The sequence below is a fragment of the Hypoxylon trugodes genome, assembly GCF_022578975.1.
Source record: "Hypoxylon trugodes strain CBS 135444 unplaced genomic scaffold F4822scaffold_7, whole genome shotgun sequence".
Lineage (NCBI taxonomy): Eukaryota > Fungi > Ascomycota > Sordariomycetes > Xylariales > Hypoxylaceae > Hypoxylon > Hypoxylon trugodes.
The window spans coordinates 1,224,919-1,239,141 of record NW_026250022.1 but is presented as its reverse complement, the minus strand read 5'-3'; the positions used below and the strand labels follow the sequence as shown (position 1 = coordinate 1,239,141).

At 48.4% G+C, this 14,223-nt stretch overlaps 5 protein-coding genes across 5 annotated transcripts; 4 read left to right on the top strand and 1 right to left on the bottom strand.

The window, feature by feature from the left end:
• The first annotated feature begins 13 nt into the window (after positions 1–13).
• On the top strand, positions 14–3,114 carry F4822DRAFT_410039 (multidrug and toxin extrusion protein). Its single transcript, XM_051458712.1, has 4 exons — positions 14–1,312; positions 1,366–2,150; positions 2,204–2,532; positions 2,610–3,114. The coding sequence occupies exons 1-4, from the start codon at positions 601–603 to the stop codon at positions 2,695–2,697; spliced, it is 1,914 nt and encodes a 637-aa protein (XP_051312196.1). The 5' UTR covers positions 14–600; the 3' UTR covers positions 2,698–3,114.
• Positions 3,115–3,148: 34 nt separating this feature from the next.
• Positions 3,149–4,703, top strand: F4822DRAFT_316132 (Isopentenyldiphosphate isomerase). The gene is made up of 3 exons (XM_051455396.1): positions 3,149–3,691; positions 3,742–4,080; positions 4,140–4,703. Exons 1-3 carry the CDS (start codon positions 3,502–3,504, stop codon positions 4,370–4,372), a joined length of 762 nt encoding a protein of 253 aa, XP_051312195.1. The 5' UTR covers positions 3,149–3,501; the 3' UTR covers positions 4,373–4,703.
• Positions 4,704–6,731: 2,028 nt separating this feature from the next.
• F4822DRAFT_431290 (uncharacterized protein) lies at positions 6,732–7,964 on the top strand (the record flags this gene model as incomplete). Its single annotated transcript, XM_051461458.1, has 3 exons — positions 6,732–7,039; positions 7,323–7,575; positions 7,743–7,964. The coding sequence occupies 3 exons, from the start codon at positions 6,732–6,734 to the stop codon at positions 7,962–7,964; spliced, it is 783 nt and encodes a 260-aa protein (XP_051312194.1).
• Positions 7,965–8,306: 342 nt separating this feature from the next.
• On the bottom strand, positions 8,307–10,277 carry F4822DRAFT_410034 (replication protein A, subunit RPA32). Its single transcript, XM_051458711.1, has 2 exons — positions 9,631–10,277; positions 8,307–9,561 (listed from the first exon to the last, which is right to left on the bottom strand). Exons 1-2 carry the CDS (start codon positions 9,635–9,637, stop codon positions 8,750–8,752), a joined length of 819 nt encoding a protein of 272 aa, XP_051312193.1. The 5' UTR covers positions 9,638–10,277; the 3' UTR covers positions 8,307–8,749.
• Positions 10,278–10,305: 28 nt separating this feature from the next.
• Positions 10,306–13,567, top strand: F4822DRAFT_315980 (Lon protease-like protein 2, peroxisomal). The gene is made up of 3 exons (XM_051455394.1): positions 10,306–13,093; positions 13,149–13,318; positions 13,398–13,567. Exons 1-3 carry the CDS (start codon positions 10,535–10,537, stop codon positions 13,483–13,485), a joined length of 2,817 nt encoding a protein of 938 aa, XP_051312192.1. The 5' UTR covers positions 10,306–10,534; the 3' UTR covers positions 13,486–13,567.
• Positions 13,568–14,223: the final 656 nt, after the last annotated feature.

Genomic DNA, 14,223 nt, shown 5'->3' with positions numbered 1-14,223 from the left:
CCGCTTTATCTTACACTGACTTGAACTATCTCAACTATTATCCAATATACATGCACGTTCTATCACGTCTATCGCCGATCTTCTATCTCACTCGAATTGTTACCTACTTAGGTATGTAGTTCCTATCTATATGTACGGTATGTAAGGCTAGGCCGAGACGAGACAAATGGCGGCGACTCACGATGGTAAACTCCGGTGACGGCCAGAAAAAAGCGGAAGCGGGGCGTATCCCCAGTCGGTTACCGCAGGTTTCGACCGCCTGCAAAATTGGATCGTTACCTAAGGTACCTAGGTAAAGACTGGAGCTCTTGTCAGCCTGTTTTAAGAAATTCAAGGTGAATGATCTCCTAGTGTAATCGACTTTCTAATGGTCTATCGCCTCTCTTAGTCTAACTTAATAATGATATCTCTTTGACATCAACTAAATCCTCTATTCTTAGAGGTTTGATAATCTCAAAGTTTATGAGTCCTATGGCTTGAAGGCTTGAACTTTGCTCTTGCTGCTTATATATTCGCATTACCACCGAACCTGTTATCTTTTTCTATCAAGTGTGTAACCAGGGAATTTCATATTTTAAAGTTATATATAGGACCGCGACAATGTCTAGTTCGACACCAATTCCGCATAAGAAAAAGGGGCTGGATATTGCTTCATCCTTCAGATCCGCCTCACCTATAGCGCAAGAGATATTAGCGAGGGACATCGCCGAATGCTCCGAAGATGAAGCAGCCGAGGATGTGTTCGATGACGACGATGAGTCTGGTTCCGGGTCTGGATCCGAAAGTGGGCCAGTGTTGTACCAACGACCTACTGGTGTGGCTTTTGGTTACAGGCGGCCAAGCTTAGTAACCGATCAAGTGAACGGTCCCATTCTCACGAAGGTTGAGAAGAAACAGTCCCGCGATGCTGAACGCAGCTTGTTAAGGGATAATCACATACTTCCGCCGAAGCACGCTCCAGAAAAGAAACCTAGGGTTTTGACGAGACTCTACAAGGCCTTGTTTAGTACCAAGGTACCTAGAGCGCCAGAGGATGAGGAAGTTCCAAGGATCACGGTTCAGCCATCGGAGACCTCGCCTCTACTCCCCGGTAGCACTGAATCACCAGACTCGCCTCATGAACACTTGAATGAACAATGGGACGCCGCCGTAGCCTCGGGAATAATAGAGACTACGTGGCAGAGAGAAACGAAGACAATTACGATCTACTCCCGGTCTCTTATCTTAACATTCTTATTGCAATATAGTATTAATATTGCTAGTATATTCGCCGTCGGACGGATAGGAAAGGTAGAACTAGGCGCCGTTAGCTGTAAGTTAGAGAAGCTACCTCGCCGGTTCTGGTTCTTTACTAATTGAACATAGTGGCTACCATGACAGCAAATATCTTGTGCTACGCTCCGATGCAAGGCCTAGCCACAAGTCTGGACACACTCTGCGCACAAGCCTATGGCTCGGGACACAAGCATCTAGTTGGCTTGCAACTCCAACGAATGACGTATTTCTTGTGGACGCTTGTCATACCAGTCGCTGTACTGTTTTTCTTTGCCAAGGATATACTGCTTCACATTGTCCCCGATCCGTTGTCCGCCGAATTTGCGGGTCTTTACCTAAAAGTTATCATCGCAGGTATACCAGGTTTCGCTGCATTTGAGGCAGGCAAGCGATTCGTCCAGTCGCAGGGCCTATTCATTGCGACGACTTACGTCTTGTTAATTGCCGCCCCTTTGAACATATTTATCAATTGGTTTCTGGTTTGGCATGTAGGATGGGGCTTCATCGGTGCCCCCATTTCCGTCGCTATAACGCAAACATTGATGCCTATACTATTGCTCTCGTATGTGCTATTTGTGGACGGATCACAATGCTGGGGAGGTTTCACACCGCGTGCTCTTACAAACTGGGGTCCTATGATTCGATTGGCGTTACCGGGAATGGTGATGGTTATGGCCGAGTGGCTTGCTTTTGAAATCCTCACATTGGTTACGAGTCAGTTCGGAACGTCGTACCTGGCGGCTCAGAGCATTCTCGTTACATTGACGTCAACGACTTTTATGATTCCCTTCCCCGTGTCTATTGCTGCGTCTACACGGGTTGCCAATTTAATAGGGGCGAGATTAATAAATGCTGCCAAGACGTCAGCCAAAGTTGTAAGTGAAGCGCTATTTACTAACTTCCGAAGTAACAGCTAACAATATTCTAGGCGTTCTGGGCAGGATGTATTATTGGATTGTTTAACCTGGTTTTATTGTCTAGTCTCCGCTACCAACTCCCTCTCCTCTTCACACAAGACGAAGAGGTGATCGCGATTGTGGCGAAAGTTATGCCGCTTGTTGCGGTCATGCAGGTTTTCGACGCGATGGCTGCAGTGGCCCATGGATTGCTTCGTGGCATCGGAAAGCAGTCTTTTGGAGGTTACGCAAACTTGTCGATCTACTATCTAATTGCGTTGCCGATCTCATTCGCAACTGCATTCGCACTGGATTGGAAACTTACCGGTCTATGGTTAGGAACTACTATTGGGCTCGCCTTGTAAGTTAGGCCCGAATCTTCTAGAAACCCCTCACGGGCAATCGCACGGGAATGTTGCTAACGGTTATGAACGGTAGGGTCGGCGCGGTGGAATATTGGTACACATACATCTCGGACTGGGAACAGTCAGCTCGGGACGCGGAAAACCGGAATGCAGCTGGTTAACGAATATTATGGGATTGTTATGAGAGTTGGTCAGACGATGATAATGTTTGTATTCGGTTTTGAACAACAGTGTAAGCTGTCATACTGCGCGATTTCTTCATGGTGTATACACTACGGGTATATGCTGAGTCGAACATATGTCTCCGATCTCACACCGAATCATTTATTGGGGGTGACATGAGCGACGACTTATCAGCCGGCCACCTATGCAATATTCAAGTAATACGGTGATACAAAGAAGGATACCTAGGTATTGGTGACATTGACGACATTGGTGATAGGCGATACTTCTTGGCTGGTTCCCTGGCTTGTAGGGATAATAGCATGCACAGTATCCGAACAAATCTGTATCTTCCAACCTTATATAAATTAAAATGGTAGATTGATTGGATTTCAACATGGATCTTGCACCTATAAGTGAGGCTAATCCGCTATCGATAGGAAATGAATGGTCGGTCGTGAATTGATTTAATTAAATATAAATCGCCAGATGGTCCGTGCGTCACTAGTACTACGACCCCTAAATTCCTTCCCCCCCTGCCCCCACTGAACAGGAGGGACAGAAAAGAAAGGGACAGGGTCCAGAATTACTCGGGTATCGTTATCGAAACTTTGAATTGGAACCTTAGTTGGAACCTTAGCGGCCCGCCGATTTTATCAGGCTGATTTATCAATCCGTCCCGCCTTATTTGCCCCTCTCCCTTTTCTAGTAGAACAAATACAAACATTAAGATTCGATACTTATATCCATTACACAAGGACAGCGTAGTCAGTCATTCAGCCTAGCCAATTAGTCTAGTCACAATGTCTACTACCACAACGGTAACACAAACCATCCCGACGGCGGAAACTCTCCTTCGCCTGTTTCCCGACATCGACACCAGTTCCGCCGAACTCGAAGGTCACGATGCCGAGCAAATTCGTCTTATGGACGAGGTCTGTATCGTTCTAGATAACGATGACAACCCAATTGGAACCGCGAGCAAAAAGCTCTGTACGTAGAGATTCGAGCGCGACGAATAGAGTCATGTCTGACTTTGATAGGCCATCTGATGACCAACATCGACAAGGGGTTACTACACCGAGCTTTTTCCTGCTTCCTATTTGACGACCAAAACCGATTGCTTCTTCAGCAGCGCGCCACTGAGAAGATTACCTTCCCCGATATGTGGACAAACACATGCTGCTCGCACCCCTTGGGTATCCCGACCGAGACCGGTTCCAACTTGCCCGACTCGATCGCAGGTGTCAAGAACGCGGCGCAGCGAAAACTTGACCACGAACTAGGCATTAAGAAGGAACAAGTTCCAATTGAAGACTTCCACTTCTTAACGCGAATTCATTACAAGGCGCCTAGCGATGGTAAATGGGGCGAGCATGAGAGTAAGCGCAAACCTCATAAAATCAGGCGATGTGGCGAAAGTGCTGATTATTGCGAACAGTTGACTATATTCTATTCATCAAAGCGAATGTCGACCTAAATGTCAATCCTAACGAAGTACGCGACACGAAATACGTTACCGCTGACGAGCTCAAAGCTCTCTTTAAAGACCCGACACTAAAATTCACACCGTGGTTTAAGCTCATTTGCGAATCGATGCTCTTTGAATGGTGGGAGAATCTAGACTCTGGCCTTGAGAAGTACAGCAACGAACAAGGGATTAGACGTATGTAAATTTGGGACTAAATATATTAGAGGAGGGGAAAGGTATCTTTTCTTTCTTATTATTTGAAGAGAAAATGCAAAAAGAGGGGATAAAAACAGTATACCTACCACTTATACCATTGGCGGCTTGCACTGCATATTTCGAGAGACATACATATTCCTTACGCCTTCACAAGGTAGACGATCATCACAGCGCTAGTTTGCTTCGTTTCAACAATGCAAGCTCACGAATTACTACATCCAATCATTGCCAACCAATACGTACTTAGCCTGCCTATCCATATACCCGGACCACAAGCAATCCGACCGGTCCGGATCTGAACAGATAAGAATTAAAATGCGTGTGTAACTGGGCGATGATTCAGAAACAGAAACACAGACATATCCGATTGAAATGGTTTGTGGTTGTTAGATTCCAGCCCAAGCTTGCGGTTACTTCTTCCGGGGAATAAACTACTAAGGACCGCAACCCCACGCCCGGTCCGGGGCAACCCTGCAATGAAACAGTAATGCCTGACCGAGAAGGGTTTACGGGGCTTATGGTGGCCGGGTCGAAGGATTGGGCTGGCAGGTTGGTTGGTTGGCTGACTGTCCACCCGCCCGCCTCAAGCGCAACATCCAGTGGTAAGTGAAGGGAAAGGGATGATCAAATAATGTAAGTTGTGTAATGTATGTGTGAGTACATAGATAGCAGATCCGGGTCTCCGAACTGGAACTGGGAACTGCTAATCCTTAGGCAGACCGATGTCGTTAAAGCGAAATTGTCAGGTGACAGTGTAAGTAAGCTGCAGCCAGTGCTCCTAGGGAATGGGAAAAAGCAAGCTTCTAGTGGAGAGATTGCGTATGTGATAAGGTAGGATCGGTAGGCACTACAGCTAGCATTGCACCCGTTTAGAACGAGGTATTATTAACAGCCAGAAGTTAGAAATTGACGAAAAGACGAGAGCGATACGGGGGGCATATTCAATCCAATAACCAAGCTCATCCCCCACCTTTGGACAACAAGGACTGACCAAGACTGACCAGGACTTACACCACACTTACATAGTACACCACTTATACCGAACACAAACACGAGCACAGACTTAGAGCTACACACATCATACCTACGCCCAACCCACACACCTGTACGGGACCTTCACCACATACCAATAGGCTACCCTCCAACCCCTCCTCCGCACACCACCTCTTGTGCACGAGACTGGCACACAATGTATGCAGTCAAACCTGGCAACTCGAAATTCCAAGTTGTTGGGTCTTGGGTCGGACGCACTGTGACTGCGACGACTGCGAAACCAAGAAGCAGAATATAGTAAAAATATAGTGCCCAGACGGCCGTTGCCGTTATCCGCTTCGTACCGAGCCAACCAATGAACCAATCAACACCACCGATATGAGACCTTCGTCCCTCTTGTCTCTCTATTGCTACGTAGTACGTAGTAGTCCACGAGGGGCATGGATAGGGATAGACGGCTTTAGACAGGATCGATAGTATGGTATAGTGTCATACATATCGATCCCTACTAGATGGTTGGCTGCTTCTGCCGTGCCGTGCCTCTCTGAGGCTCCCTCAGCTTACCATCTACTATTCAGGCTCTCTGCATTTCATCCCACGCAACGCTCCCTTGGCTCTTCGCCTCACCCGAATAATTCTACACTGTGCTTTGTACACCAGGGCTTGCCATTTTTTAAGGGTCCCCCCCAGACCTCTCAGAACGCTAAACCTTTCTTCCTTTCGCTTCTTCTTCACTCAACCTAAGAAAAGATACTTGGTTGCAACAAGTCACTTTCGAGGTTAAGCAGACAAGACACAACACCAGCTATACACACATCCATTCTTACACTTACTATAACAAACTATCCCTTCTTACGGGATTAGTATCGTTAGTTAAGTTACTTACGCAAATACAACAGCATCTATTTTCTTGCTACCAACTGCACATTATCGCTTCAACCACAACACAATTTCATCAACTGCCAGACTCTGGGGTTCTTCATCTTCTTTCCCCCGTGACGTCGCTTGTTGTCTGAATCCCATTCAACACACCTCACTTTCTAAGAACGTCACCCTCGTCAACCAACATTGATGTCTGTTGACCTTCGCACGAGTCTCAATTGCCTAGCTCATCCCGCGAGATTTATGCCTATCTCCAGAACTCAATTATCTAGAGTCCACACTGGAGATAGTATACAAGATATATCAAATAGTAATAATTATTAAAGTGAGTGGTCCTACCCACTCAGTACTAAGAACTGATCTACCTCTCATCTACTTGTTATTTCCCTATCCAACTATGAGAAACGTCATGACTAACATGGCTTGCTTTGTTCGTAGCGACAAAAAGGTCTGAGTAGAAAGCCACCCAACATGGAGCACGTAAGCAACAGTGTTTCCCTTGTTGAGCTGAAGAAGCGTTCTCTCATTCCCCGACAATGGGAGGGCCAAGTCCGTGCTATAGGGATATCGGAGTACAAAGAAGCAGCGCTGTCTCTAGCGCAGGCCTTTGCTACTGATGAACTGGCACAGTACCTCCTCGATTCGGACGACATGGTCGGTTGCGACGACGAAACTAAGTGGAGACTCCACGTCGATATCTTCAATTACATCGTCGCCGCCCACTGCTACAGGGGCATCGTGACCACCATCGGGCCGGATTACGAGGGCGTGGCGCTCTGGTGAGTTTGCCTGCCTGCCTACCATCACCAATACCCGCCCACCCACATCAAGAGGAGCCGCCCGGGAAAAAGAGATAAACTAGGGCGCCGGGCTACGTATATTTACGGACGAGATGTATACGAACATACGGGATACTACGTGGCCCTCACCTCGGGTTTTGCTATTTTCCCGGGGCTTAACTTGGTTAACACATAGACATACAGAACCAACCTATATGAACCGCTCCCTGAAATATTACAAAGCTGTCTACTAACATTTGATTTCTTTTTTCCCGAGATATAGGATGCCGCCGGGTCAAGAAATGGATGACTGGTTGACCACCATCCGCAGTGGTATGTGGAGACTCTACTATCAACTGTCCGCCGAGGGCCGCAGGCGCTACTACCAGGAGCTTATGCCGGTGCTCCACAACACGAAGCAAGAGATCATGGGCGATAGGGATAACGACTGCTACTACCTGGTCTACCTGGGCACCAAGCCAGCCGGCCAGCGTAGGGGCTACGCGAGGAAGCTCATTGATCAAATGGCTGCTAAGGTACGTAGCTACATATGTATCCTCACGTGAGCGACATGTGGGATAGGGGGGAGTGAATGATATCAGGGGACCTAACCAATCCCTTTTCATGATACAACCTCACCCACCTCTAGCTCCACAGTCCCTCATAACCTAACTACGCATTTACATATACTGAATCTACCTAGGCCGATGCCGAGGGCCGAGCCATGTACCTCGAGTCGAGCTCGCTGAAGAACAACTCGTACTACAAGAAGTTCGGGTTCGAGATCAAGAAGGACGTCTACCTCGGCGCCGACAGCAAGTCCCCCGTCCGCTTGACCTGCATGGTCCGTGAGCCCCAGAAGCTGCCCAAGTCGATCCCCATCAAGCTCCACGGCGGTGCTTCTGCCGGGTTCAAGAAGATGTAAGGATCGACTTTGATTGATTGATTGACTGATGAGATGCTTTTGTGGATGTGTGCTGCTGACTGTCGTTTTTTTTTTTTTTTTTTGCTGGTGTTGATGTTGATGTCATTTGATTTTGCTGCGATGTTATTGCTGATGATGAAGATGAAGAAAGCGAGGAAGATGAGCTGGTGAGCGATGACAAGATTGCTTTTTGCGATTTGAAATTGCTCGATATGGTTGAAAAGCCAGAATGGCTCGTCTTTCTGCTTTCCTTACCTTTGCTCTCATTTTGGTTGAATTTTGGTTGTTGCTTGCTTATCGCTCTACTGCTATCACTTCAACAGGATACTTACGGGCTAGCTAGCTCTGGTTATACTTCTTCACGCTCGTTTCTCCTCTTTACATCATTACTTGGTTAGGACATCCCTCTTTTTAACACCGCGGGGCCTATATGACTTGTGATGATGCTTTACTGCAGCCGCATGTCTCTTAGGACTCGTCTGGTTGTATCTTGGTTTGAGACGTTACGAATCACTCCTCGAAGAAGTTAGGGGCGTTCGTTATGAATTACGGGTGCTCATTTTAGGTATCATTAGTCAATCATTCCGTATCTAGGTAGATAGCCCCGATTCAGGCCATTCATTTTACTCGTATGTCCCATTCTTGAGTGTGAAATCCTCGTAGTTCCCATCCTGTGCCTGATATTTATCATCCCATCAACGCCAAGACGTGACAAGTAACAACGGCTCCGTGCTAGCGAGTAGCAAGCGTGTATTTTTACTTCGTATAGCGAAACGTATATGCCCCTAGAAACCTTCTAGAATGGCGAATGTCTCGTCGTCGAGAGTAGTATAGATCTTGCCGTTACCGAGCAGCTCCTCAGCGGCGGCCATAACGTCCTGAACAGTCATGCCGGTATCTTTGGCTATGACGTGCAGATTTGTACCCTCGTTGCTCTTAGATTGGTTGAGGTAGTTGTACATCTTCTTCGCACGCGCCGAAGCACCTCGCAGGAACGCGGCATCGTTATTCTCCACGAACATGCTGTCATCCTCAGCCGCGTTTCCGTCTCCGCCACCGCCACCGCCACCAGTCGCTACCCCGCCTCGCGTGAAGAATAGGTGGACGTAAGTTGCTTCTAGCAAGTGGTAATTGACCTCATTGAAATCGGTGACGGGCTTAATGACGTGGGCGCCCACATGTCGTTTATTCCCAAAACTCTTCAAACGGCCCCAGACGCGAACGTACTGCTCCTCGCGAAACGCCGCGCTTTTGGAATCGCCATCCTGTTCCTGCTTATCCGGGTCTAACCACTGCTTAACCTCGACAATGCCTGTGCCGTCGTCTAGTCGGTACGTGATATTGGTCGTCTGCGGGCTGATCTGTCGCACCATACCCACGAAGGTGACTTGCGCCACGTCCGCGCCGTCGATTCGGAAGGTGCCGTCGCTGCCGAAGGCTTGCTCTGCGTCGATGATTTGCTTTACGGTTACGGGACGGAGGGATTCTTCGCTTACGGGTTTGGCGGATTGACTACCGCTTTGCGAACCACCCATGAACCCGCCGCCGTCGCCGCCGCCGGTCGCGCCGTAGGTTGTTCGTGAGTAGCCGCCGTAGGCTGCGTAGTTCTCATGTTAGCACGCGATGCACGGCGTTACATGGGGATAGGAGTATTAAGGGGTCATACAAGCCATTATATCATTGATTATTCTCGTGGTAGAAGAGAAAGGAAGTGTTTGTAGTGGTTATGGTTTAGGGGTCCGGATGGGATGAGACGCGTCAAGAATTTGGGTTACGCGACTAAAGTTAGGACTTTTTAATTGATTCTTAAAATGGAAGCACTAAATCGCGGGGTAATAACCGCTGAAGGACACCCGCTGTGGCTGGTGTGCTAGGGCGCGTGGCAGCTGCCCAGGTATCTGAGACCACTGGAACTTTAACATTGGCTCTCACTTAAGGTTTCGTAGTAGGCCCACTATAGGTACATAGAGATGCATCGGTCACATCAATAATATGTGATCCAATATGTGACTTCGTAAAATCAGACCGACTAATTTTCTAACACGGCAATGATCAATCAAAGCGAGGTTATCACAATACTAATTGCATTGCATCTTGTGAAGTGGAGTACTCGGTTTTGATGCCGGGTCAAGAGTTCCGGGTCGTTGGCACAATTCCCACATGAGCCTCGGCAAGAGGAATTTCGTAGCTTCTGGAAGGAACGGCACCAACACCCCTGAACTTAGGTACCTAAACAGCTAAGCTCCGCTGTACTGCGACCCGAGCTATTACTGCTACGTAACCTACAGCACCCACGTAGCGCGCATGCATGGGGTAACTTTAAAGTGTATTCGGCAAGTAGATTTCGACCATTCTCACTGACATCAACACCTTCTTTCCCATTCATCCTCCATACATCGTCCACGTATCTCGACTTAATATCTATCTATTCTACGAACCGACATACCCTTTACCATTCAATCTGTTTCTTTCTTCAACGTAACACCAATACGACCCTCAGCCTCTAGACCTTTTAAGCGCATCCATCCCCCGACCAATCGCGCGCAAACCCAAAGGGGAAACATATCAACATGGCGCAATCGGCGGTGATGCCTGTGATTCCCCTTGGGAACAAAAACGTCCTCTTTCCTGGCGCCGTCATAAGGATACCAGTTCCCGCCAGTCGTTCCGATATACCTGCACTACTTTCCAACGTCTATACCCGCGCTTCTAGAGCTTCGCGACGAGTCGACCAAATCCCTGTCGTATGCGTACCCTTAAACTCGCCGCTATTAAGCCGTCGCGGCCAACTACTCTTAGACGAAAACTCCGGCCAATACACCGAGTCTCTGAATGTAAATAAGAATAACATTAGGAAGGATCAGTTGTTTGCATACGGAGTTTCGGGGAAGATCAATGCGATCCAGGGTCAGAACGGAGCTGAGTTCAACTTGCTTGTACAAGGAGTCACGCGAGTTTCTCTTGAGAAGGTTACCCAAGAACGTCCTTTCTTCGAAGCACGGGTGATCCCGAATAATGATCAGGCCAGCCCTGCAGAACTTCAGAGGCCTTCCTTTCAAGAGTTATTCGGTACCTTAAAGCGACTATCAAGGGAATTAGTGGCCTACCTTCGTGTATCAGCGTTCCTTCTATCAAGTGGTACTGGAGGATTAAATCCTCTTCTATCGCGAAGACTTGAACAGTTCATTGTCAAGAAGACCCCCAATGAGGGAGGTTCGCTGGCCGACTTTATGATGAACATACTCGACGCTTCTTACGAGGAGAAGCTGCAGGTCCTTGCTGCTGTCGATGTTGCGGAGCGTATGCAAAAAGTTATTGAGATTTTGGAGCGCCAAGTGGATGATCTGAAGGGTAATATTAAGGTTACTACCGTCACCAGCACATCGGTGCCCGTCCAAATCGATCCCGAGGATACGACTAGAGTACCCAGCAACAAACGAAGTATAAAAGCACCGCCAGGTGTCAAGGTTCCTCCGCCTGGTCTTGGCCTTGGTGGTGGATCACCGTTTAACATGTTTGGCGGACCAGGTGACCAACATGATGCGGATGACTTGCAAGATCTCGAGAAGAAGATTGAGGATGCTAAGCTCCCGCCGGAAGCTGCTAAGGTCGCCGAACGAGAATTCAAACGATTGAAACAGATGATGCCTGCGCAAGCCGAGTATCAGGTTGTCAGGACGTACCTCGAAACGTTGGCCGAGGTACCGTGGTCTACTGTCACAGATGATCCGATTAGTGTCGGCACCTTGGAAAGTGCGAGGAAGCAGCTGGATAACGACCACTACGGAATCGAGAAGGTAAAAAAGCGTCTACTGTCTTACCTCACTATTGTTAGGTTGATGCAATCAGCGAATGACGCAGTGAACCAGCAAATCAAGCAAGCTGAGCAGGAGACCGCCGACCTGGAGTCTAGTAAAGAGAACTCGAAAGAAGATGCTGCCATTGACCCCGAATTGGAGGAGAAAATAAAGGCTAGTGGTCTTAAAGTACAGATGTTGAGGAATAAGCGACGAGCCGAGAAAGCCCCCATTTTACTCTTAGTCGGACCGCCTGGTGTTGGCAAGACTAGCATAGCTAGGTCCATCGCCACTGCGCTCGGTCGCAAATTCCACCGTATTTCACTTGGAGGTGTTAGAGACGAAGCAGAAATACGAGGTCATCGGCGTACCTATGTGGCCGCGATGCCTGGCTTAATTGTGCAGGGTCTGAGGAAAGTGGGTGTAGCGAACCCCGTCTTCTTGCTGGATGAGATAGACAAGCTGGGCATGTCCAACCACAACGGCGACCCGTCTGCTGCTATGCTCGAGGTACTCGACCCCGAGCAGAATCACGCATTCCACGATCACTACATCAACACCCCAATCGATCTAAGTAGAGTTCTCTTTATTGCCACTGCCAACAGTCTCGATACGATCCCAGGTCCATTGCTAGATCGTATGGAAACCTTAGAGTTCTCCGGTTATACCACTCTTGAGAAGCGACACATCGCAATGCGACATCTTGTGCCCAAGCAAATCAGGGTGAACGGGCTCTCGGAAGATCAAGTCCGTTTCAGCGAAGAGGTGATCTCAAAGATCATTGAGTCATACACTCGCGAATCAGGAGTACGTAATCTCGAGCGTGAAATCGGCTCCGTCTGCCGTGCGAAGGCTGTCGAGTTTGTGGAGGCCAACGACCGTGGTCAGCCGGAGACATATCGAGCAGATGTTACAGTGGAGGACCTCGAGTCTATTCTAGGTATTGAGAAGTTTGAAGACGAGATAGCCGAGAAAACCACCCAGCCGGGTATTGTGACTGGTCTAGTTGCTTACAGTTCTGGGGGAAACGGCGGCATCCTTTTCATTGAGGTTCTTGATATGCCTGGTGATGGCAGTGTCGAACTTACAGGAAACCTTGGTGACGTCCTTAAAGAAAGTGTCAAGGTTGCAAGGAGTTGGGTCCGCAATCACGCCTACGAGTTGGGATTGACCCAGGATCCTACGGAAAACATCATGATGAAGCGCAGTCTACACGTTCATTGCCCTTCCGGGTCTATCCCCAAGGATGGTCCATCAAGTGGAATGGCCCAGGCCATTGCTCTCATCTCACTTCTTTCCGGACGGCCAGTCCCTCCTACAATGGCTATGACAGTAAGTCAAGCGAAGATTATGCCATCTATTGCGAGGATACTAACGCCTAGGATAGGGAGAATTCCAGCTTTCTGGTCACGTTAAGAGAGTTGGCGGAATCAAGGAGAAGCTAATTGGTGCTTACCGAGCTGGTGTGAAGACGGTCCTCTTGCCAGCGCAGAACGAGAAAGACGCAAGAGAGGTCCCTTCAGAAGTAAGGGATGGATTGAACATCATCTTCGTCAGGTATGGATTTACTATGCTCGCTTCCGCTTAAACCATATCCCCTGTGTCTTTCGTCTAGCTAACTAGGGTATTTCTGTAGTCACATCTGGGAAGCCATCCGTCATATCTGGCCCGAAGTCCAATGGCCACAGGAGAGCAATTTCCCACCGATTCAGTCTCGCTTGTAGTCATATTTTCTTCCTTGATCTTTTTGTTTGTCTAGCATTGCATGTCATGATACGGCGTTAGGTGCCATCGTTTTAGTGGATAATCATGCCATCCGTTTTAGGAGAGGCAACGAAATAGTACAGGTATAGGTGCATCATCTGCGAAGTTGCAAAGTTCCACGGCGTTAGCGCGATCCCCTTTCATTAAGTGCAGATTGTTCCTTTGCGTGGGTTTTCGTCTTATTTATCGCTTTGCCACGATCGTGCCGGATGGGAGTTAGTTGTTTTAATGCTATACCGTGAGAGGTAACTGGAGTTACAGGACGTTTTACTGTCGTCCTCCGCCGCATCGGACCACCAGGGCCACCAGATCGCTGTACAACCCTCACACGACATAACCCCTTCGCCAGAAGAAGCGAGCAGACGCCTGCCACAAACATTCTCGACGTTCTATTTACCAAAGTTGGGGAACACGAGATTATATGTCCGCGTGAGACAAGATGTTTCGTGGTGTCCTTAGCCTTTTCCCAGAAAATTGCCATTGTCAACACCCGTCGTTAGATTTCTGCTTCCATGTCCCTGGTATCATCACAGTGCAGGGTTTATCGCGCATACCACGGAGATGGGATGCCGGATACCTGCATTACGTCCGCCCAAAGGGAAGGGGTTCGTTCCATCATCGGAAGATAAACGCGGAGACGGATAAGCGTTCAGACGGACAGCGAACTCGGTAAGACTTGCATGTCTTAATATCGCCAC